Genomic DNA, 25,790 nt, shown 5'->3' with positions numbered 1-25,790 from the left:
CCCCCTGAACACACACCAAGGAGACATTAGAATGCCTGCCAGGGCCTTCAACGTTGATCCTGGCTTTGCCAACAGTCATCCACTTTTTCAGACAAGTGACATTGTCCTGGCCTCTATTTCCTGTTCTCCGTCCATCACACAAATATTCTTGTGTCCCACAAAGTCAAAGCAAAGGCAAATGAACGTCTGGTTACAAAGGAGCATTTCATAGCATAAAAGGAGGGAAGGACATCCCAGGAGGCTGCACATCTGGCAAAGTGCTGGACGCGTGTGTGTGAGGTCCCAAGTTTGATGCCCTGCATCATGCCAGAGGGATGCTCTGGTTTCTTCTCTCTTATTATTAAATAAATAAATGTTCATTTATTTATTTTTGCCTCCAAGGCTATTGCAGGGGCTTGGTGCTGGCACTAGGAGTTCACTGTTCCTGGAGGCCATTTTTTTCCATTTTATTGGATAGGATAGAGAGAAATTGAGAGAGGAGGGAAGATAGTGAGGGAGAGAGAAAGACACCTGCAGACCTGCTTCATCACTTGTGAAGCTTCCATGATGTATGCAGGGGAGCAGGGGCTCAAACCTGGGTCCAGCGCCCACCCCCTTTTTTATTTATCTTACTATTAAAAGTAAATCTTCAGAATAAATAAATAATAGCTGGGGAAGGAAGGAACACGTGGCAGGCATCTCACCTTGGGCCCAGGCTTGGCCTCCACGGTGGAACTGGTCCCTGCTATGGACGTTTCACTGACCATGCTGGACGGTCTTTGGCTTCTCTCTTGCTTCAACATATGTGGATTTGGCCTGTGGGGAGACACAAGGTGGGAACCTGGTGAAAAAACAGAGATCGGTCCCAAGGGAGAACTGATTACTGGTCCTTAGACAACCCCAGCTGCATGCTTTAGAGTCCCCACCGGACTTCAGACTAGCTGGAGGGCTGGCACCTGTACACCCTGAGGAAGCCGGGGGATGACACGCAGGAATGTCCCCACAACCTGACACCCCACAAAAGGGTGAGGTGGCTGACCCTACAATCCACCGTCCTGGGTACACACCACCCTCCTCCACTTCTCTGGCTCCCCAAAGATGCTGTTTATAATTAGTAACAAGAAAGCACTTGCACACATATCCACACCCCCAGATACGCACAGAGAACTGCTTACATAAATGCCAGTGGGGCTTCCCTCCCAAAATAGACTACTCAACAAAGAGTCCTATTTTGGAAACATACCATTTGTCCCAAAATAGAGCCATGGGGGGATCTTAACCCCTTGTGTCAGGCCTGGAGAGCAGAAAAAAAATACAAAATGAAACTCCACAGGTTCTGAGAAGACAGCTCCTGGGAGCATCTCCATCAGGCTATCGGCAGACTCTGCCTCCACAGAACCCCAGCATACTCTGGAGGCTTTCTAGAGCAGTGAGGGCAGCAGCAGATGCCTCCCCAGTCAATTCAGGATCTACCCTGGAACACCTCAAGCCACAGAGCCTGCTAAGCCCAAGACCAGAGCAGAAGTCCCAGCGCTCTGTCCACTGCTCTGCTGGGCCACCGGATGCAGACAACAGCGTGAATGGAGGTGCTCTGCCTGAGGAGTGGAGAAGATCTGAGCTGGAAGCCTGGGTCCGGCCCCTGAAGAGATCAAGATGGAGGGTGGAAACAGGACACCACGGAGGTAGAAAAGCATGTTAGATCCACTTTTACAAAGGGGAAAATCCTATTTGCCACCTCAAAGATGGGCTGTTTCCTTGAGAAACAGCTATGAAGTGAGCCTCCCCAGCACAGAGCACCAACAGGCAAGCATTATCAAGGCAGTTGTCCCAGCAATCGCCGTGCCCACCTCGCTCTCCAAGTCCTGCAAGCAGCAGGACAGCCAGAGCGGGCTCACCAGCTTTCCAAGGTGGCTGCAGGGCTCTGCCAGAACAATCGTTTGGCAGCTGTAGGTGCGAGTCCCACCAGGCAGAAAGGTCACCGGCTCCTTATCAGCTCACGATGAGCTCAGCCAGCTTCCCCACCCCCGGCAACCACCCCAGCCAGACTTTCGTTACCACATTCTCCCTTGAGAATGTCGCCATGCTCAGCCAGCTATCTAGCTCACTGTTGGCAGAGGCCATGTGCAGCAGACAGAGCCTCACAGACCAGGGGCAGGAAGGGACTCTGAGAAGATGCTTTGTCTAGGTTCTGGCTCCAGGCAGAACTATGCTCAACTATGTTCCTCCCAGAACCTGGCTTTTCAGATTTCCAGAGGCTGAGATAGGAAGAATGGATCTCACACCATCTCAGCTATGGCAGTGTGACCTCCACTCTGACATCCAGGATAGAGTCCAACAATAGGAAAGGTTTGCTTGGGCTTTAATCAAGTTGAACATGGTACCATTAAAAGCACTGACAGAAGCCAGGTGGTGGCGCACCTGGTTGAGAGCACATATTATAATGCGCCCACATGTTTCAAGCCCCCAGTCCCCACCTACAGAAGGCAAGTTTTGCAGGTGGTGACGCAGGGCTGCAGATGTCTGTCTCTCTCCCTCTCTATATCCCCCAACCCTCTTGATTTCTGGCTGTCTCTATTCAATAAATAAAGGTAATTTTTAAAAAGAGAGAGATCAGTTGAGACAAAAGAGGAAAACAACACTGAAAGGGAATGAAATCATCCAGAGTCCTACTCTCCAAGGGAAAATGATTTAACATCTGGTATATTTACTTCTATTATTTTCTATACAGCTTAGGGTATCTTGGGGGTGGGGAGTAAAAGGAAGGTTCTTTTAAAAATACAATTGGCGGGGGCCAGGTGGTAGCGCACCTGGTTAAGCGCACACACTACAGTGCACAAGGACCCAGGTTTAGGCCCCGGTCCCCACCTGCAGGGGGAAAGCTTCATGAGTGGTGAAAGAGGGCTGCAGGTGTCTCTCTGTCCCTCTGCATCTCTATCTTCCCTTCCCCTCAATTTCTGTCTCTATCCAATAATAAATAAATAAAGATTTTTTTTAAAAAAAATTAAAATATAATTGGCACAAAGACCCAGGTTTAAGCCCCTGGTGCTCACCTGCAGGGGGAAAGCTTTACAAGTAGTGAAGCAGGGCTGCAGGTCTCGTTCTCCCTATCTCCCCTACCCTCTCAATTTCTCTCTGTCTCTATTCAATAATAAACAAATAAAATTTAAAAATATATAATTGGAATCATACTGTGTTTATAATTTTGCATTTTTATTTTTTAAAAACTTGCTGTAACGCTTTCTACTGTTTTTAATTCACCTTCACCTTTTGGGAGAACTATAGTGGTTAATCCCTTAAATCTTCTAATTTTGTACAATGCTGTTTCAATCACTCATAAAGGAGCCAGGCGGTGGTGCACCTGGTTAAGCATTCATGTTACAGTGCACAAGGACAAAGGTTCAAGCCCCTAGACCCCGCCTGCAGGGAAAAGCTTCACGAGTGGTGAAGCAATGCTGCAGGTGTCTCTCTGTCTCTCTCCTCTATCTTCCCCCTCCCCTCTCAATTTCTCTGTCTTTAGCTAGTAAATAAATAAATTAAATAAATCACTCATTAAACAAAGGATCAAAAGTAAAAATAAATTCATTCACATCATTTTAAGTGACTATATCCCACTCCATGGACTAAATATGCCATTCTTTCGGGGCTGGGTGGTGGCACACCTAGTTGAGCGCACGTTACAATGGGCAAGGACCTGAGTTGGAGCTCCTGGTCCCCGTCTGCAAGGGGGAAAGCTTAGCATGAGGTGAAGTAGGGCTGCAGGTGTCTCTCTTTCTCCCTATATCCTCCTTCCCTCTCTATTATTTTTTTTACCAGAGCACTGGTCAGCTGTCTTATAGTGGTGTGAGGGTTGAAGCTGGGACTTCAGAGCCTTCTTTAGGCAAGAGAATCTCTCTGCATAACCATTATGCTACATATTCCTCTCTCTCAATTTCTGGCAATCTCTATCCAATAAATATTTTAAGATAATTTGAAAAATAGATTCTATTCTTCCTTTATGGGGCAAAGAAAAGACTAGCTGAATTTGTGATGGGCCCAGAAAATGAAGAACAGAAGCCCACTCTGCCCATGTCTGCTGCGCACAACCTTAAACTACAATTGCAATCCACTTTGAGACTATGTATTTAAAAAAAAAAAAAGCCTCAAAATATTCATGTGCAAGAGGACCCAGCAGGCTGGGGAGACAGCATAATGGTTATGCAAACAGACTCTCATGTCTGAGGCTTTGAAGCCTCAGGTTCAATCCCCAGCCCTACCATAAGCCAGAGCTGAGCAGTGCTCTGGTCTTTTTCTCTGTGTCTTTCTCTGTATCACTCTCTCTCAATAAAATAAAAATAATTTTTTTAAAAAAGGACCCAACCCCCACCTGTAGGGAGGAAGCTTCACAAGTGGTGAAGCAGAGCTGCAGGTGTCTGTCTCCCTCTCTATCTCCCCTCTCAATTTCTCTCTGACCTATCAAAGAAAAGAAAGAAATGGGTAAAAATTAAAAAGTGGGGGGATAAAATGGTTATTGGGAGAGGTGGATTTGTCATATATGCATAGAGCCCCAGTGACATAACCCTTTTTAAAATTAAAAAAAAAAAAACTCAAATTTTTTTCTCAATTTCTCACTTTGCTAAACAGTTCATTCTGATAGAACTCACCATGTAGATGTCTTCTCACCTAATCTATTCCTACCTTTGGGTTCCTGTTTATTAAACAGTTTTTCCTGCTTTATATCTTACTGCCTTTCAGTCACAAAGTTGCAGATGCTACTATGACTCCATCCTGACTTCCCTGGGCAGACAGTCTCACCACTGTGTCCTGAAATCTCTCCTCCCCAAAGCCCTGCCCCTCTAGGGACAGACAGAACCCGGCTGGAGTTATATGGATCCACCTGCCAACACCCATGTCCAGCAGAGAAGCAGTTACAGAAGCCAGAACTCCCACCTTCTGCATCCCAAAAAGAATTTGGTCCATACTCTCAGAGGGAGAGAAATGTTAGAGGGCTCTGAACTCTAATTCCATCAGGACCCCGAAAGAGAAAAGGAAATAAATGAAGGATACTTGGAAGTAGTAAAAGGTGTAGGTGTGACTTAGAAAGCAAGAAAAGGCAGCACCACAGGAAAAAATGGGCAAATACATATAGACAGTCACAGAAATAATGGTCAGTCCATATCTGTGACCTTAGGAGAACTACTGAAGTTTCCAATGGAGGGAATGGGGACACAGAGCTCTAGTGGTGGGAGTGGTGCAGAATTATACCCCTGTCATCTCATAGCTTTGTAAATCAACATTAATTCACTAATACATTTTTTTAAAAAAAATCACCATCTAGGATGTGCCTTGAGCAATGGGGACAGGTGGGAGGGGCATGGGGTAGCTTCCCACAGAGACAACACTGGGCGAGAAGGTCCTCACTCAACCAGGCATGCACAGTCAGCAGCACTGCTCCAGCTCCATAACCCCTAGCACCACCACCTAATAGTATGGCGAGGCAGACGGGGATGTCTCTTGACAGGTTTCACAGCAGCAAAGGTGGGTGCGAGGAATCACATCATTGCAAGACTGGCCAGCTCCTCATGGGGCGCGAGCGCTTCCACACTACAATCATCATCTCTGGCATTATGCTATTCCACTGCAGAATACTGTGCCCCAGGATGGTTCCGTAGCCCCATGTCCACTTGGTCGATTCCAAATTATATTCCTCCATGAGGATCATTTCTGGAACCATCCGTTCCACCCCGGTTCCATGGCTGCCAGTTCTTAGCAACATCGCCCCGCCAGATATTCGTCGGGAGGCGGCATCATCTAAGTTCATTTCCCACATCTACGCTCGACCGGACCTGCCAATATACGCGGAGATCTTCGCCCACCCTGTTCAATGCTTGATGTCTCGTCACCCAATCTGGTCCCCTACGCCTACACTGAACTTCTCTGTTCCAGTCTCTTGGAAACAGAGCTGGCAGTCAGCTGAGGTAAAGAACAAACACCTCATCACAGACCCCTGCAAGCGTCAACCTGGCTTTGACCTAGCATGTTATGATCGGGCCCTCCTCAATCGCTATCGAACAGGCAATGGCCGGTGCGCCGCTATGTTCCATCACTGGGGAGCCAGAGATGACCCGAACTGCCCCTGCGGCTCCAGACAGACTATGACCCGCATAGTCAATGACTGCCACCTCTCCAGATTCAAAGGAGGTCTCGAAACTTTACATCAGGCTCAACCTGATGCTGTTGACTGGCTATGGAAGAAAGGCAAACACTAGAAGAAGAAGAAGGTTTCACTCAAGAATTGTCCCCCTCCTCCCAGGAAAGAGGCTGTGCCCCTGAGCTCAGCAACGGGCAAGGGGTTCCCTTAAGCTTGTGAGTCACAGGTCCCTGGAGAGGAGACCCAAAAACCTGCAGGAGCTCTGGGAAGGCAGACTCCTGGTCTCATCAAATAAAATCTGTTAACTGAAAAGCCTGTTTACCAGGTTTCTGGCCTCTCTGGATTCCCAAGATACAGTGGAATGATCTGAACAAAGACTCCCTTTCCTTGACTTGGGACTCTATGAATGCTGATCATTTTGCTAGAGGGGTATGGGCTGAAGTTCAAGACAGTGAGCTGGAGTTTAAGCTCAGTCCCTTTCCATCTGAGACAAAAGCAGCTAGGTCAGGCAAAAATCAACTCAGAAAAGCCTGGTAAGAAAACGAGACTTCTGAAGGGGCCAGGTGGTGGTACACCTGATTATGCGCACAGGTTACAATGTGCAAGGACATGGGTTCAAGCCTCTGGTCCCCATCCGCAGGGGGAAAGCTTCACAAGGGGTGAAGCTGGGCTGCATGTGTCTCTCTTTCTATATCTTCCCCCTTCCCTCCCAATTTCTGTCTCTATCCAATAATAAATAAGTAAAAATATAAAAGAAATAAAGAATGAATGAAGGAATGAAAGAAAGAACAAAAGAAAGAGAAGGAAGGAAGGGAGGAAGGAAGGAGGGAGGAAAGAAGGAGGGAGGGAGGGAGGGAGGGAAGGGAGGAAGGGAGGAAGGAATGAAGGGAGGAAGGGAGGAAGGGAAGGAGGGAGGAAGGAATGAAGGGAGGAAGGGAGGAAGGGAAGGAGGGAGGAAGGAATGAAGGGAGGAAGGGAGGAAGGAATGAAGGGAGGAAGGGAGGAAGGGAAGAAGGAATGAAGGGAGGAAGGGAGGAAGGGAAGGAGGGAGGGAGGGAGGGAGGGAGGAAGAAAGGAAGGAAGGAAGGAAGGAAGGAAGGAAGGAAGGAAGGAAGGAAGAAGGAAAAGAAAGTGGCTTCAGGACCAGAGAGATAGCCCATGTGGATAGCATACCTGCTTTGTCATGTGCACGGCCTAGGCTCACACCCCACTGCACCAGAGGAAGCTATGGTGCTGTGGAATTTCTCCCTCAGTCTCTCTTTCTATCTGAAAAAGTCAGCTTGGAATGGTAGCACCCTGGTAATAACAAAAATAAGTAAATACATAAACAAGTGACTTAATTCTACTTTGAATGTTGACAAGGATATGTTAGGTAAATTAGGTAAGAAGTCACCTTTTATTTATTTATTTTAATGTTTTATTTATTTACTTATTTATTGGAGAGAGACAAAAATAGAGAGGAGGAGAGGAGGTAGAGAGGGAAAGAGACAGCGAGACACCTATAGCCCTGCTTCACTACTCAAGAAGCTTCCCCCCTGCAGATGGGAGCTGGGGGCTTAAACTCAGGCCCTTACACATTATAACATCTGTGCTCAATAGGGGCACCACCATATGGCCCCAAGGAATCATTTTCTCTATCCCTCTACTGCTCCATCAACAAAAGGAGTTGTTCTTTCTACATACTCGGAAACACTGACACACAGCAAGAAACGGAGGTTATAAAGTCAGAAGCCATTTTCTCTACCGGGTTAACTTAGGGTGAGACTAACTACTGGCATCGTCAGTTGTCTCTGTCGATGTGATGACCTGGACGAGACTAGTGGAGAATCACGAGGCCCTTCTCTGCCCTCTTGCTGTCATAGTAGGTAGACCACCAAGTCAGCTATTACCAAACTTTGGATGGAAAGGATGGAAATACAAGGTCAAGCCAGACAAGGGACTGGGCTATTCCTGTCAGGCACCTACTATGTGCTTGGTAGTTTACCTGCTTTGTCTCATTTAACCCTGTTTCTGTTTTGTAGATGGGGAAATGGGAGATTTAGAGACTAATGAGTAAGTAGCCCAAGATAGACACAAGACTAAAAGTTTGGGCTCGGGCTTGCCCCCCCCCCCCCCACACACACCATTGCAAATACCTACGTAAGGCAGAAGCAGACTTTTGCTCTAGTCAGCCCACAAGACCATCTACCAAACCAAGAGGATCCTGGGCAGATAGAAGAATCGAGAGCCCAGAACAGCTGGGTATCAGCAAAGTTACTGATCCTGCCGCCAAGCCAGGGCACTTCTCTCTCTTACCATTTTTTTTTTTTGCAAAAATGAAGTAAAAACCACTGTGTGGATTGAAACAAAAAAACATGCTGCTCTGAAAACCATGAAGCACTGCACGGAATGAAAAGCTCTGCTGGTGACTGCTACCCACCAGTGGAGAAGACAGGATTTAGACATCAGGCTCACTGTCTTTCTGTCTCCAAGACACTTCTGTCCAGCAAGCTCAAGGCGCCAATCAGTCAACTGCTACAAGATACTCATTCCCAACAAACATCTCTACACACACCCTCCCCCGGGGCTTCCGTAACGTAAAAACTCCATGGGGCTGGGCTCCCGTTTCTTTCCGAGGGGGAATATGGTTTTCAAGTCTATAGGAGGCTAGAAGGCTCTGAACTATTAAAAACCTCTCATACAGCATCAGGGAGCACCTATCTCTCAATAGTTCCTGAAAAAAATAGACCCCAGAAGTCACACTCTGTCCTCAAAGATTCCACCCCAAGCTCAGCTGAAGTTATTGCTCTGAGTCTCAAATAACCAGAAGAAAAAAATATTTAAGGCGCTCACACCCACCACCTGAGGAGTTTGGGGGGAAAGGAATGCACAATGGAAAGCTAGGGAAAAAGAAAATAAAAGAAAGAAAGAAAGTTCTTGTCCCCAAATAGACAGACACCTCCACACCCCCTCTTCCCAAAGACACACACACTCACAGACGCTCACTGCTAACTCCCGACACCCCGGGGGAGGCTGTCTGACAAGGGATTTCATTCAACAATGGTGACTTCATTATTCAACTATGGCTTTCTATATTCCTTCTCCCTCCTCCTCATCTGGTCTCTCCAACATGGGTTCCAGTTCCTTACCCTACCCCATCGGGGATTGGAAACAGTACCCCCTCACCAGCCATGAAAGTAAGCCAGTGAACCTCTCCAGCTCTGCTATCCTTCACCCTAAACCCCAATCCTTCCCTGGACTCCATGAGTCCTGCTCTGCCCGAGGGCCTGAGCCAGTCTTTTAATTACCATCCATTCTGTAGACTCCATATCTTGATCTGCGCAGGAGGAGAAATCAGGCCTTGACCTCTCCTGTTCCTTCCACGCATGCTTTGCTGTCTCTGAGCTGTTACAATTCTAACAGTTACCTCTTCTACCCTATCTGTTCCTGCTGGCTGACCAGACAGCCACGTCCCTCACTGGAAAACGGCCCTTTCTTTTGGAGATCTGAGCACCTCCCAGACTAGGAAGAGATTAGTGAAGAGGGCAAGAAGTCGTGTCCACAGGATGGAACAAAATTACAGTTCACAAGAAGCAACCTCCCTTCCCCACACAACAAAGCCCCCACTGCTGAATTTCCACCACACTTAGACAGAAACTGAGCCACTATTGCCAAGTGGCAACGATTCATCCCCTTGCTGGTGCCCTTGGAAGCGTCAACATCAAAGCCACTGCCTGGAGGGGTCTTGGAATGACCTGAGGGTCCCATTGCCATCTCTTCCCCTACCTGTGATGGCCCTAGATGCTGTCTCCTTCACCAGGAAGGAAAACTGAACAGTCAAGTTTCTGCATCGCTCGCCAGGTGTTTCCATTTCTCCTCATTTTTCTGCTGCCATGGCAACACATGCAACAGGCAAAACCAGCCCGACTGCCATTCTACAGACAAGGTGCCGGCTCTGTCGGAGGCAGAGAACACCATGCACCCCCCACCCCACTTGGCCAGGACAGATTCCTTCTGGCTCGGAGCTGTAGTGCAGCCCCACTCCTACGTGTGCTCTTACCCCTCACTGTGAGACTGTACCAACTTCTAACCACAGGAGGAAGCAGAGACCAGACCACTGTCTCCTCGCAGCATGAGATACACCATCCCCAGACCTTCAGAATCTTACCTTGGAACTTGCAAAAGGAACCTTGTGAACAAAGAGCTTGAAGGTTAGGATGGTTAATTCTTAACTCTCCTCCAGAGGCAACATCTTTTTAAGTGGCATTGTCTCAGCACCACTCACAACACTCAAAGCGATTTCAACTTGTGGTTCTTTTCCAAAGCATCCAGTGAGAAAGCGGAGGGCTACTCAGATTGCAAAGAAGAAGCGAGCTGTACTCACTAGGATGTCAGGAAAGACAGGCCAGGCCAAGGCCAGGCCACAGTCCCCTCTTGGGTAGGCCACTCCGAAGCAACCCTGAGAGCCTTGCAGCAGCTGGCTTCTGAGAACAACGGCTGGCTCTTGAACTTCAGAGCGCATACTCTCTCTCTCAACTCGGCCCCACCTCAACATCAAATGCTTGACAGAGTCTGGGGATCAGAATACACAGCCTCCTGTCACTCAGCTGCCAGCGTCACGGCTCCAGAATGCTTCTTCCCTCTTCCCTGAGAGCTGCAGAGGCGTCTGTCAGTGGCTTCCTGGGCAGCCCAGCACTGGGGAGAAATGCTCCTGGGCACACAGCACAGGCCCAGAGCTGCAGCCAGGAAGAGCCCCAAGGGAAGGCCCAGCCCTGCAGGAGGGTCCCTTTCCACAGCCCTTTCTGTCATGAAGGGTCTGGCTTCAAGGTCAAGATCCAAGAAAGGCAACAAAAACCAGAGAAGAGGCTTAATTAAGAAGATGAGCTGATCACAAGAAATAAGGTTCTATAAAAAGGCTGGAGGACTGGGGGCCAGGTGGTGGTGCACCTGGTTGAGCACACATTACAGTGCACAAGTCTCAGGTTTGAGCCCCTGGCCCCCACCTGCAGGGGGAAAGCTTCACGAATGGTGAATCAGTGCTGCAGGTGTCTCTTTACCTCTCTCCCACTCTATCACCCCTTTTCCTCTCATTTTCTGACTGTCTCTCAATATCTGGCTGTCTCTATCTAATAAATAAATCAAGATAAAAAATTAAACAAAAGAAAAGCCTGGAGGACTTGGGATGAAAAAGAAGGAGGCTTGGCATCCTTCAAGCAAGCGTGAAGTTATTAGATCACACGTCATTACTGCAAACACAATTACAATTACAGTCTCTTAGCAGTTGTGGTCTATTAGCCGACACATTAATGTTTGAGTATAGCCAACAAGATTAACTCTGAAGTACAACGGATTGCGAGGTAGTGTAGCACAGTGGTAGAGGCACTGGTGTCAAACTACCTGACTGCAAACCTAACTCTGCCATTTCCTGTTTCTGTGGCTTTTGCCAAGACTCTTCACCTGTGTGTCTTAGTATTCATAGTGACAGTATCATCCTCATATGGCTTTTGTGGAAATTAATATGTGTGAACACTTAGAAAGTACATGGTACTGGACGGGGGAGACAGCAGAGTGGTTATGCAGAGAAACTCTCATGCCTGAAGCTCCAAATTCCCAGGTTCAATCCCCTATACCACCATAAGCCAGAGCTGAACAATGTTCTGATAAAAGAAATCAAAATAAAAAATAAAGTAAATAAGGAAAAAATACTTTAAAAAGAAAGAAAGTACATGATAAAGAAGCCAGGCAGTGGTGCACTTAACCAGTTAAATGTACACACTACAGTGCACAAGGACCCGGGTTTGAGCCCCTGGTCCCTACCTGCAGGGGGAAAGCTTCACAAGTGGCAAAGCAGGGCTGCAGGTGTCTCTCTCTCTCTCTCCCTCTCTAGCACCCCCACTCCTCTCAATTTCTCTCTGTCTCTATCCAATAATAAATAAAAAGATTAAAATAAATAAATAATAAAAAGAAAGAAGAAAGTACATGATAGTAAGGTTTCAAGTGTTAACTAGAAAAATAGTTCTGTTGGGGCCTGGCGGTGAGACACTTGGTAGAGCATACAGCTCCCAGGTTCAAGCCCCCGGTTCCCACTTGCAGTAGAGAGACTTCACAAGTGGTAAAGCGGTTCTGCGGGCGTCTCTCCTTCCTTCTGTCTGTCTCTCCCTTCTCTATCTCTTCCTGTCTCTCACCGTGTGTGTGTGTGTGTGTGTGTGTGTGTGTGTGTGTGTGCAGGGAATGATGGAATTGTGCAAGCACTGAGCCCCAGTGTGATCACCAGGTGACAATAATGATGATGATGATGATGATGCTACTGATGGAAAAATTCAAATCTTATTTTAGAAAGCAGATTACTTACTTCATTTAATGGTTTCTTAAGCTTCTATCTATCTATCTATCTATCAATCTATCTATCTATCTATCTGTCATCTATTTTTTAACCAGAGCACTGCTCAGCTCTGGTATTTGATGGTGCAGGGGATCAAACCTGGGACCTCAGAGCCCCAAGCATGAAAGTCTTTTGCAGAACCATGCTGCTGTCTCTTCAGTTCTACTCCACGTAATGCTTAAGGTGACGGTTCGGATTCTGAAACAGGACTGCTGGTCTTTCCCAACAAATGATGGACTGCAGTGAAATCTGCCTGCCTAGAACTTCCACTCACTGACCTGATGACTGCAATAAATGCATCCCACGTCCATGTGACAGCCCTTCTTGAAGGCTTTTACCACATCTTTTATCTTCTCTCCTGCAGACTAAACACCACAGATCACAACACAGGACTTCCAGGCCCCTCTTCAGAACAGCCCCCTCCTCAGGGGAATGTCAATTGCTCCACACCTCTCTTGAAAGCCAGCCTCCAGATAACAGTGCTTGAGGTCTGGCATACCCTTGATGCTCTATAAGTCTGAAATGAACAAAGTAGCTTACAAACAACTGCAGCATACTCAAACTACCCCCCATGTATACACAGCACCTTTGTTAATGGTCTTCCAAAGGGGGTTCTGCATGCCCATTGGGTTGGGGGCACAGGGGTATCCCCTGAGGGACAAGCCGGTATGACCCAGAAGAGAGGTGAGCATCAAAGACCTAGGAAAGGTGAAACGAGAAAGCAAACTCTCTAGTCGGGCAGCAGTAACATACTAAAAAGGTCCTGCTCGGGGCCAGGCGGCGGCAAACCTGGTTGAGCACACACGTTACAATGCTGGAGGACCCCGGTTCAAGTCCTCAGTCCTCACCTACAGGGAGGAAAGCTTCATGAGCAGAGCTTCAGTTGTCTCTCTCCCTCTCTATTCCCCCTACCTTCTCGATTTCTGGCTGTCTCTATCCAATAAGTAAAGATAATTTGAAAAGTTTTTTAAATAAAAAGGCCCTGCTTCCTTCAATACACCTGGACCTTAAGGGGCAGAAGACAGTGAAGCTTGCGCCTTTTCAAGTGTGATGCTGGATCGGAACTCAGGTGAACCGTACAGAAGCACCACAGCACCAAGAGGAGCTCCACAGATGTGGGGGGGGGGGGTGGGGGGATGTGAGTGTGCGTCTGAAATAAATTAAACAGCTGGTCTGGGAAAAGTTGGGAGGTCCTGGCACTGCCCAAAGCAAAACAAAACAAAACAAAACAATCTGGACTGTGGCTTAAGTGGAGTCATTACTGCTCACCAACAAACACTTCAGTTCCTCTTCCCAGGTGCATGGTAGAAATCTACTTCCTCCATTCTCAATGGCAGGAGAGGTCATGTGACCGACATCGGTCAATAAAAGAACCAGAGCCAGTGGCTGGGCGGTAGTGTATCCAGTTAAGCACACACAGTACTAAGTACTAAGAACCTCCCACGAATCTGGGTTTGAGCCCTGGCTCCTCACCTACAGGTGGGATGTTTCACAAGCAACAAAGCAGGTCTGCAGGTATCTATTTTTCTCTCTCCCTCTCTAGCTCCCCTCTTCTCTCAATTTCTCTCTGTTCAATCTAGTAAGATGGGGGATGGGGATGGCAGCCAGGAGCAGTGGATTTATAGTGCAGGCACCAAGCCCCAGCAATAACCTTGGAGGCAAGAAAAAAAAAAAAGGAAACACACAGAAAGAACCTTCCTCCTCTCTCAATTTCTCTCTGTCCTATCCAGTAAAATAAAATTACATATATATATGCCAGGAACAGTGCATTTGTAGTGTCAGCACTGATCCCCAGTAATAACCCTGGAGGCAAAAAAAAAAAAAAAAAAGCTGTTCACTGAGTGCAGGATTCACCACATCAGGCCATAGGGATCCTCCCCTCTTCTCAATGCCTAAAGCATGTACTGCCCACTTCAAGGCCTGTGGACCACCTACTGATAGCCTCACCTGAGATAAGGAAACATACCTATCATATCCAGGAAAGGGAAGCCAGGATGGGGGTGTGATCTTTGAAGAAAAGGAATATCTCTTTCTTGGAAACCGGATGGAACTGAGATTACAGCTGAAGATAAGTTGTGAAGATAATAGGCAGGCAAAATAGTTTAACTGGATGGTGTGCATGACCCAGGCGCAAGCCTGGCCCCCACTGTACACTGAAGGGAGCTGCAGTGCTCTGGGTATCTTCCCCTCTCTCTGCCTCCAGGGAAGAGAGGGAGGGAGGGTGGGAGGAGAGAGAGAAGGGAGAGAGATACTGCCTTCTAAGTGGTTAGGGGACACAGGCCAAGAAGAAAAGGGTGTGTGTGTGTGGGGGGGGGTTAGACAAGAGAAGGTCTGCATGCCTCTAGAATTATGGATTAAAGCTGATTTCTTTCCAAATCCAGTAGGTTCCCCATCTAGACCTTTAATAACAAGTGGGAGCTCCGGCCTATCTTCAGAATGCCTTAGGGAGGGGGCTAGACTGAGGGCCTCCCAAGAGTTTCTGACCTTCAAGACTACAAACTCATCCCACTGGAATCTGGGGAATCTACACTCCGGCTCTCCTTTCAACAGCAGCCTTTTCTCCATGTAGAGACAAGACAGTCTTGACCCTCCACCTACTCTTCAAGAATCTTAAATGTTTATTTTTTTTGGGGGGAAGGGGGGTAGATAGCATAATGGTTATACAAAGAGACTCGCATGCCTGAGGCTCCAAAGTCCCAGGTTCTATTTCCCCCTCCCCCATCACCAGCCAGAGCTAATCAGTGCTCTGGCAAAAACAAACAAATAAATAATCTTAATGTTTCAAAAGTCTTGAAATAATTTAGCTGGCAGTCTCTGACTAGTATAAGCTATTTCAGCCAGGCCTGAGACTATATTAAAGGTATCTACACAGCAGGTGAGCAGGTCCCCTCAGAACACCATCAGTGAGCTAGAGGATGCTTGAGGTGAAGGGCTCATTGGGGGAAAGGGAGCTCTTAGGGGGTCTGATAATATCAATCAATCACCGTTTAGCCCCATGCCATCTCCCCATTGAGAAGTCGGGAGACTGAAAAAAAAATTCTTATATTACATCTCAAATGAAACAACCCAATCTAAGTCTCCCCACCCCCACCCACAACCCCAAAACCAGTCCAACAGGTTACTGTATTTTATTTTGTTTTGTTTTGTTTCATTTTATTTTATTTTATTTTATTTTACCTCCTCCAGGGTTATTGCTGGGGCTCAGTGCTGGCACTATGAATCCACTGCTCCTGGCGGCCATTTTTTCCCATTTTATTGGATAGGACAGAGAGAAATTGAAAGAATAGGGAGAGACAGAGAGCGAGAAAGAGAGGCACCTGCAGACCTGCTTCACTGCTCGTGAAGTGTCCTCTCTGCAGGTGGAAAGCCGAGGGGCTCGGACCCAGATCCTTGGGCAGGTCCTTGCACCAACTATGTTTTGAGCTCAATGCCTTTACTCCCAAACTCTAGCCATGCCTTTCCTTCCCACTACCAAAAAGAAGAGACTATATTAAAGTACTTACTCTTCTTGAAGAATAAATTCACTATTTTCTGGAGAAAACTGGCCACTCACAGGATGTCTGAATGCTGTGGTCTGCTGGTTGTGGCTAAAGAGAAAGAGAGAGAGAGAGAGAATGAGTAAATATTCATATGAATAAAAAGGATCATAGGCACAACAGGTGGGATTATCCAGGACTTCTCCCTGGGTTACAAAGTAGGCCTTTCCTCTGTGAGAGGTACTTAACCTGTCAGAACCCAGCTGTATTTAAAAATCTATGGTCTTACAGCTCCAATGCCACACACAGCCCAGCTAAGACAGGGAGATTCTGTTCTAATTCTAGGGCAGCGCCAGGAGAGCACTACTTCAGCTAAGACGGAGATTCTGTTCTAATTCTAGAGCAGCACCAGAAGAACACTACCTCCTAAGACATCGCATCAGCTCCTCCAACATACCGAGCTGCTGAGCCAGAAGTGATGGCGCGAGCCACAGCAGGAATGAAGGAAAGCAGAAAGCAGACAGCACTTTCAAAGGCTTCCAAAAATCCATTGGGGGGGGGGGGGGATTCTAAGCATTAACCACCTACCCAGGAAAATCTCTCTTCTTAAAATTCTTCTGGCTACATCAAAATGTCTTCACTCCTGCGATGGGATGTAAGTGTGAGGGCATGTCTTTGCAACATGACCTGCGCCATCTCCACACTGAGGAGTCCCTATCACCCTTTTGAAGTTAGAGGGGGATCAGCCTGCCATCCAGACTGACAAACACAACCAACATACGCGGGTGTTTTCTCTGGCTTCGCAAAGGCTGCCTGGTTCTTTGAAAAGGAGGGACTAGCTGGAGATGCTGCTGGTCTGGTCTGTGAATAACTTAACCTCCTCCTCCTTTGCAAAAAGAATGTTTTACTTTTAAACAATTTTCCTGGTCTCAAAATAATAGCTATTCTAGAAATTTTAGGAAAAAAATATTATCACGTTTCCAAAGTCATACATCCAATACCAAAGCCCAGAGATAAATATGTGTATCTTCTCCTGCTGTACTTCCTCCCTTCTTAAAACAAAACAAAACAAAACAAAACCACTCTTACTGTGTGTTCCAAAATCTGTATCCTAGGGTTTTCACATTCTATTAACAGAAATTTTTCTATATTTCTGTATCAATCAGACTTTGTGATCATATGGATGTAATTTTTTTTAATGTAACTTCAAAAAATGTTCACTGACCCATCTGTATAGCCAGCATTGATTTAGATGCTAGAGATAAAAAAAAAGAAAGAAAGAAAAGAAAAGAAAAAAAGAACAGGAGTCCTGGGGGCTGGGCAGTGGTACACCCTGTAAAGCGAACATATTGCAATGTGCAAGGCCCTGGGTTCAAGCTCCTGGTCCCCACCTGCAGTGGCAAAGCTTCACAAGCTGTGAAGCAGGGCTAAAGTTGTCTCTGTTTCTCTTCCTTTCTATCATACTCTTCCTTATTCATATCCAGCAAGCAAACAAAGAGTCCTGGCCATCTTCTAGAAAGACTGACAAAACTAGTGTTGGGCATTTTAAGTGCTTCCCTCACTATTACAATCATTCTAAATTTGAGTGTAGGCTTTCCTACAATTCAAATAAATTCCCTTAGTTTAAAGGCCAGAGGTGAAACAATTGAGTCAAAGGGTCTGGTCAATTTTCAAGGCTCTTTGGTCAGAATCAATCTATCTTTTTAGTCGAACTGTTAATATATTGGTCCCAACTCCAAATTGTGAATTGAGCCACTTTATAAGTTAGTGGATTTTGGGGCCAAGTGGTGCGCACCTTGTTGAGTGCACCTGTTACAGTGCGCAAGGATGAGAGTTTCAATTCCCCAGTTCCCACCTGCAGGGTGAAGGCTTTGCGAGTGGTGAAGCAGGTCTGCTGATATCTCTCTGTCTCTTTCCCTCTCTATCTTACCCTACCTTATCAATTTCTGGCTGCTTCTATCCAATAAATATAAAATAAAATAAAATCTTTAAAGAATAATAAATTAGTGAATTGAAATGAGTGTGACCTATAAAGATCTTCTTACTCTGCCCTGGGGACTGGTGAGAGCCTGTCCAGGTCATCTAGGTGCTGAAGTCAGAGTAAAGAGTCTCAGTGGAATGTGACACAGACAGCCATGGGCTCAGGCTGTTCCCTGGCCCTGCAACTGTACCCTCCTCGGAATCCTATGACCTCAGCTGATCAGCAGCAGCCTGGTCTTCCCCCAAAAAGCATAAAGACATAAGTAAAGACATAAGTATTGAGATAAGGCCCCCATAACACCTATTTTCAGAGAGCTTTATACCATGGCCAAGGGTTAGGCTTTATTTATACTGCACTGCTCTTAGAGGTTATGTCCATTAGCCGGGGAATTTGAAAATATGAACTCTAATCTCTGCCTGCCTCATTTCTACCTAGAAGGGAAAACGCTCTGCTCATGATAGGGGCTTACACAGAAGCACTAGCCACTGCTGACCTTCAAGGCCTCTGAAGTTGACAAAGCCTTTCCCTATATATCTTGGCTGTCAACACCATCAGCTCCATCTTATGAGGAAGGAAAGGGCTCCAAGTTTAAGTGACTTTCTCAAGATAACTTCATTAACATGGAATAAAATTAGACACATGGTTTAAAATTCATGTCCAAGACCAGACATGAATCCAGGACTAGTCTAGTCTTAGATCCGATTATCACTGCATGATAACCTGCTCTTTCTTCCCCTCCTTTAGCAAACAAGTATCAGAAAAACAGCACCATTCACTCCTGCACCTTCTCCTTCTCTCACTTCCCACCATTTACCAGGGTCAAAGCTCTAAATGATATTACCTGTGTGGCACTCAACAGGTAATATCAGCTTTGGGTCTTGTCACAAGTACAGTGTGGTAGATCTCTGGTTGATATAGGCCAAGTGGGATTCGATCTGCCTAGAGCAGAGCCAACATTCCATGACTTCATACACACTGCGCAAGCTCAGTGGAGACTCCAACCTGCCTGTCTAAGCCCAAAGTCTTAGGTAAGTGAAGCTCCAGATGTAGGCAACAGAGACCCAGGTCTCCCTGGGCAGACAACCTCACCACTGTGTCCTGGAACTTGCCCTCTCCAGAACCCTACCCCACTAGGGAAAGATAGAGACAGGCTGGGGGGTGTGGATCCACCTGCCAACACCCATGTCCAGCGGAGAAGCAATGACAGAAGCCAGAACACACCCAACTTCTGCACCCCAAAAAGAATTTTGGTCCATACTCCCAGAGGAGTAGTGATAGGGGAAGGTGACTAGAGGTCTTTGAACCTAAATGCCACCAGGACCCACTGTTGCCCTTGTTAGCATCATTGTTATTGTTGCCACTGATGCTGTTGTTGTTGGACAGGACAGAGAGAAGTTGAGAGAGGAGGGGGAGACGGAGAAGAAGAGAGAAAGATAGACACCTGCAGACCTGCTTTACCACCTGTGTGAATCGACTCCCCTACAGGTGGGGAGCCAGGGACTCAAACTGGGAATCTTCAGCCAGTCCTTGCGCTTTGCACTACGTGCGCTTAACCCACTGTGCTACTGCCCGACCCCCTTTCTCCTTCTTTCTGTCTCACTGCCCTTTATCAATTTCTCTCTGTCTAATAAATATTAGCGAATAATAATAATTAGAAAAATTAGGAAAAGATTAATAAAAATTAGGAGGGAAAAGAAAAAGAAAGGACACTTGGAAGTAGTCATAGGTGTAGGTATGACTCAGAAAGGAAGGAAGTGAAAGCAGGACTATAGAAAAACAAAAAAAAAGGACAAAAAATAAATAGAGAAAAAGTAACAAGAGAGGGGGTGGGAGGAAGAGAAAGAGAAAGTCAACCCATATCTATGACTATGGGAGAATTACTGAAGTTTCCAATGAGAGAAGGGGGAAACGGAACCCTGGTGGTGGTAAAGGTGTGGAATTATGCTTGTACTATCTTATAATTTTGTAAATCAATAGTATATCACTAATAGTAATAATAATAATAAAAGACATAGGCAACAGGACAAAATTTACCTTCTGACATTAAAAGCGAACAAAAGAAAGGCCAGGTGGTGGCACATACCTGGTAGACAGCACATGTCACAGTGCTCAAGGGCCTGAGTTCAAGCCCCTGGTCCCCACCTGCACGGGGGAAGCTTCACAAGTGGTGAAGCAAGGCTGCAGGTGTCTCTCTTGTCTCTCTCCCTCTCTATCTCTCTCTTCCCTCTCAATTTCTATCTTTATTCAAAATAAATTAAAAAATACTTTTTAAAAGAAATTTAAAAAGGATCCACGAGATAAGTCATCAAGCAGAATACACAAAGGCCCTGGGTTGGCTTCCCAGCTCTCCACGGGGGACAGCACCCAAGGGACCACCACAGATAGTGAGGCAGTGTTGTGGAGTTTCTCCCCACACCTCCCACACAAGTACACAGAACAAAAGAACAAACATTCACTTTACCCCCGGGGGAGGGGGTTTTAAACAAAAATACAGCTATTATTTGATGAGACCTAGAGACATTTCCCTGAATTTTCTTCTCTAAGAATAAATACTTGCCTTCCCACTCACCAATACTTGATGTTCCACAAAGTGAGGCCACATTCCTGGATTTGACCCTCCCAGGTACCCCCCGAGGTAGCAGGCAGGATGGGTACTTTCACCCCCATGTGACTCACAGGGAAACTGAAGCTGTGGGTAATGGGATGTTATTAAAACACTAAATTAAAGAGATATACATCGAAGCTGGGGAAACAGCATAATGGTACCGCAAATGATTTCCATGCCTGAGGCTTTGAAGTCCCAGGTTCAGTCCCCAGGACCACCATCAGCCAGAGCTGAGCATTAAAATAAATATTTTAAAAAGACATACGTAGAAGGCCAGGTGTAGACAGCATAATGGTAATGCAAAAAGAATCTCATGCCTGAGGCTCCAAAATCCCAGGTTCAATCCCCCCACACCACCATAAACCAGAGCTGAGCTGTGCTCTGGGGAAAAAAAAAAAAAAAAAAAAAGACATACACCGAGAAGAGATGCAACAGAGCAACAGAGAGATGCCTCCTGAGTACTGAGGTCTTAAACACTGATCTCGCTGTCCGAATTTGTTCAGCTGAAGGCTCAGCTTTACTCATGTATCCAATTATCTATAGCACAGAGCTAGGTGTGTGGGCTGTCACTAGTCATCCCAAACACTCAGGAGGGCAGGCTGCACATGGTAACACCTGGCCGCAGGTGAGGAGCACAGGCACAGAAGGAGTCAGTGAGGCGTCGTGAAGGCAACTCCTGTGTTCCTGCACTCCGCTACCCTTCTCATTTCTTTTCCTTCCTTCCTTTCTCTCTCTCTCTCTCTCTCTCTCTCTCTCTCTCTCTATTTCCTTTTGTTGTCCTTGTTGTTTTATTGTTATAATTACTGTTGTTATTATTGTCGTTGTTGTTGGATAGGACAGAGAGAAATGGAGAGAAGAGGGGAAGATAGAGAGGGGGAGAGAAAGATAGACACCTGCAGACCCGCTTTACCACTTGTGAAGTGACTCCCTGCAGGTAGGGAGCCGGGGGCTCGAACCAGGATCCTTGAGCCGGTCCTGGCGCTTTGCACCAGCTGCGCTTAACCCGTTGAGCTACCACCTGACTCCCCATCCTTCAGATTTCTTCCTGAGAGAGTATCTCCAACCCACCATCCCTGTTAACTAACACTGGATCTCCACACCCAGGTGGAGACCACAAAGCCCTGTCATTTCACCTGCTGTACCTGACTCCTCAGCCCAAAAACCCCACCTGCTCTGTTTTCTGATTCTAAAACCCATGAAGACACTCACGTCCTATCACTCTGTCTCAAGACACATTCAGCAGGTACAGACAAATCCCCTGAAATACCTGTTCAGAAACCTGAATTGCCACCTTGCTCCTTGGTAGTGATGGGGATGGTCCGGCTGGGAGCCAGGTGGTTGGTTTGGTTTCAAGGGAGCACAGAAACTAACTCTCTCTCTCTCTCTCTCACTTCCATACAAAGACTTCTGTTGCTCTTCAGGCCACTGAGAGAGTCGTTTGGTGAAGGAGGCAGAACACAGGCTAGCCTTTATTCTCAGACTGCGCTCCTCCTCCCAGCAGTGGACCCTCCTAGACTGAACAACAGCCAATCGCTCGGGAGAAGGACCAGGTGGGGGGAGCATGAGCTCAGAGAAGGAGGGTGGGTCACAGGTAACCTTCGCCATAAGTAAGCACGTCTTCACAGGCTCCAGCTGGAAAGGTCTAAGGTTCAGCCCATGGGAAATCTAATAGCAAACGCAAAAGACTCGATAAGAGAACACAGTAAGGACTAGGGAGAATTTAAATTCTCTTTACTTATTGACTGGAGAGAGGCAGCCAGAAATCGAGAGAGAAGGGGGTGAGAGAGAGGGAGAGAGACACCTGCAGCCCTGCTTCACCACTCACAAAACTTTCCGCCTGCAAGTGGTGACTCAAACCAGGGTCCTTGTGTATTTTAACATGAACAGCCAGGTATGCCACCCAGCCCCAAGAAATGGAGACTTATTATGGCTCAGTTTAAGGAAAAGCCCACCTAGAACCATGGTGAGATCAGTCCTACAGCTTGTTGCAGTATTCTTGCAAAATTAATTTTCATTTGTAGAGAGGACCAGGTTGAGCATAAGTATCTGGTTTAAGCCCACCTGCAGGGTGGAAATTTTACAAGGGCTGAAGCAGTGCTGCAGGTGTCTCTCTCTTTCCCTGTCTGTCCCCCTTCCCTGTCCCTGTCTCTCTGTCTCTATCAAAAGAAAGAGAGAGGCAGGGAGAAAAAAAATGGCCACTAGGAACAGTAAATTTGTCATGCAGGCACTGAGCCCCAGCAATAACCCTGGTGCCAAAAAAAAAAAAAAAAATTCTATTCATAGAGATTGTGACTATAATGTGAAGAGCCATTCTGGCTGATTAGACGGAAAGGAGCCAGTTACTCAGTCCAGCCATTTTCAGGGCATAACAAAAAGTTGTGGAGCCCGGTGAATGGTGCTCGGGAGCGGAGGTCGGGGCACCCTGATAAATCTGCCAGTGGTGGCATTCGTAAGGCTGTGAGTGTGAGAGGAGTGCTCTTATCGGGCCCATGCGCCTCTAAATAAAGAAGGCACAGCATCAAACGTAAGGGAAGTGTCAGCCTGGAAGAGTAAGAGGGACTCCATCCAGACCTCCTCATCAGCAAGCTGGCAGCATCTGCCACGCCAGACCTCCTGCCTCTTCTACGGGATCCCGGGACGTAGTGAAAGTCACCCCACAGGTCTGCAGCCACAGTCAGCGCCGCCTCCGGGCCTGCTAACCCACTTGCTTTCCTGCTGTAAAACTCTGACTCTCAAGCCCACTCAGTATTCTAAGTCACCTAATAATGGCCCAAGTGAGGTCCCCCAGAAGGTAACAGAAACTTTCCTACAGGGAAAGAGGTAGCCGCCAGGGTTGAAGCAGACCTGCCACAATCTCTCAACAGTTCCTAAAGCTGCTTTTATCTTGATTTAATGAAACAATTCCACAACACTGTTTATTCTGTATGTTTATTCTGTAAGAATCACTTTTGTATGTGGGATGTTTCCCAAGACGCTGTGGGTCTTTGGAGTTGCTGTTTTGAAATAGTCAAGCTTCCAACCGTTCACTCTACATGGACATTACTCTGATAAACACTTTTTCTGGATTAGGGATGGAGGACTTTTTTTTTTTTTTTTTTTTACTGCCAAGGGCCATACAAAATCATCAATTTAAAATTTAGCATTGAGGGGCCAGGTAGTGGCACAGCTGTTTGAGTGCACACATTACTATGCTTAAGGACTTGGGTTCAAGCCCCTGAGCCTCACCTGCAGGGGGGAACTTCATGAGTGGTGAACCAGTGCTGCAGATGCCTCCCTGTCTCTTTGCCTCTCTATCTCCCCCTCCTCTCACAATTTCCCTCTGTCCTATGAAAGAGAGAGAGAGAGAAAAGGCTGCAGACAATTGAGAATTCTGGATTCGTCATCCAGACAGACACTTAGCCCTAGGAATCACCGCAGAAGCAGTTTAAAAAAGAACCGAATACTGCTACAAAAAAGTTCCTAGATTTACTGAATTTATAGTCCTACCTGCCACTGCCCTGGCAGGACCAAAGCAAGTCATGCTGCAGATCATACACAGCCCATGGACTGAACATTCCCCAGCCCTGTTCAAGATGCATGGAGTAAGGTCATGAGGAATCACATAGTCTCCTGCCTCTTGCCGTGTGCAAACAAGCAACTTAGCACTAGCCAGCCTCCTTCAACACCCCCATGAGCTACATGTCAATGCAGCATCCTGGAGTCAGAAGTCTGCTTTCAAACTAAAGCAAGCTACCTCTCTGAGCCCTGAACTGTCCCCTGGCAAGCAGAGAATAGCAACATCCCTTCAAAGGTTGTAGTGAGGCTAAAGTGGGAGGATATATGTGATGGAGGCTTGCACAATGCCCGGCATACAGAAGGGAGCCAGTGTTTGCTCAAGTTGACCAGCCTTAACTAAGCCACAGCCAACTGGCAGCCACCCTGTCCCAGGGCAAAACAAGAAGCCTCGTTCCCATACTCATACCACATCCCACACTCTTCCTCCAGGCGTCTTCAGTCCCATCAAGATCATTGGTCCAAAAAGGATGACAGAGGACCTAGTGGGGGTTGTATTGTTATATGGAAAACTGGGAAATGTTATGCATGTACTAACTATTGTATTTACTGTCAAATGTAAAACATTAATTCCCCAATAAAGAAGAAATTAAAAAGAGAGAGAGAGAGCATCACCAGGCAGTAGCCATGGAGACGCCCTCTGTTCCTGTCTTTACCATCACCTCCGCGGATATTAACAAGTCCTGTTGCATCTTCCTTCAAAGCACACTCTGAACTCCTCACATCTCTCCATCTCTACAGCTGGCCCTGTGGCCATCACTTGACAAAATAATCAAAAGCTACCCAGCTTCTCCTTTCTGCTTCTGCTCCTTATTCTTTTTTAAACTCCTCCTTTCTTGATTATTGGATAGAGACAGAGAGAAACTGAGAGAGGAGAGGGAGATAGAGGGAAGAAGACAGAGAAACACCTGCAGCCCCGCTTCACCATTTGTGAAGCTCTTCCCCCTGCAGATGGACACCAGGAGCTTGGCCCTGGGTCCTTGTGCACTGTAGTGTCTGCACTTGCGTGAGCCCCCACCTGACCCCACCTTTCTGTTTCCTCCCTGACCTCTGTGTGCTACTCATTCTCTCGCTCTCTTTTTCGCCTCCAGGGGTATCGCTGGGGCTCGGTGCCTGCACTATGAATCCACTGCTCCTGGAGGCCAGCTTTATGTTTTTCCTCCATCATTGTTGCTATTGCTATTATTGTTGTTGTTGCTGCTGTTGTTGTTGGATAGGACAGAGAAAGATTGAGAGAGGAGGGGAAGATAGAGAGGGTGAGTAAAAGAGAGACACCTGCAGACCTGCTTCACCACTTGTGAAGCAAACCCCCCCCCACAGGTGGAGAGCCAGGGGCTTGAATGGGGTTGTTGTGCTTTGCACTATGTGCGATTAACCCACTGCGCTACCACCAGGCCCCCCACTCATTCTCATCACTGAAAGTCACATGGGAATCTCTCAAATCTAAGTAGGATCATGTCACACTCCTTTAAGCCTGCATCAACTGCACATGACATACCAAAATTCAAGTTCCTCAATGTTTTGACCTCTGCCTAACTCCATCCACTCTCTTCTCATGCTGCCCTTCTGCCTCATTCTGTCCCGGCCCCACTGGTCTCTCTTCTGCTGCTGTAACATCAGGCTCTCTCCTACTTAATCTCTGTGCCGCTGTCCTTTCAGCCTCGGTGCTCTTTCCTCATACCGTCACAACTGGTATGGTTTCCTCATAC

At 46.9% G+C, this 25,790-nt stretch overlaps 1 protein-coding gene across 10 annotated transcripts in view; it reads right to left on the bottom strand.

Moving 5' to 3' along the window:
* Positions 1-25,790, bottom strand: part of PLEKHA7 (pleckstrin homology domain containing A7) — a 262,522-nt gene that overhangs the window by 92,030 nt on the left and 144,702 nt on the right. For 9 of the 10 annotated variants that reach the window (XM_060177093.1, XM_060177086.1, XM_060177089.1 and 6 more), the window contains 2 exons: positions 15,971-16,054; positions 684-795 (listed from right to left, as the gene is read on the bottom strand). In XM_060177093.1, coding sequence (XP_060033076.1) covers positions 684-795; positions 15,971-16,054 — 196 coding nt within the window. Of the gene's footprint in view, positions 1-683; positions 796-1,222; positions 1,274-15,970; positions 16,055-25,790 lie in introns of all 10 variants that reach the window. The other variant, XM_016185094.2, reaches the window with a different exon arrangement.

Source organism: Erinaceus europaeus, chromosome 17, assembly GCF_950295315.1.
Source record: "Erinaceus europaeus chromosome 17, mEriEur2.1, whole genome shotgun sequence".
NCBI lineage: Eukaryota > Metazoa > Chordata > Mammalia > Eulipotyphla > Erinaceidae > Erinaceus > Erinaceus europaeus.
The sequence above is the reverse complement of the archived record's forward strand: the minus strand, read 5'-3'. Positions and strand labels throughout refer to the sequence as shown.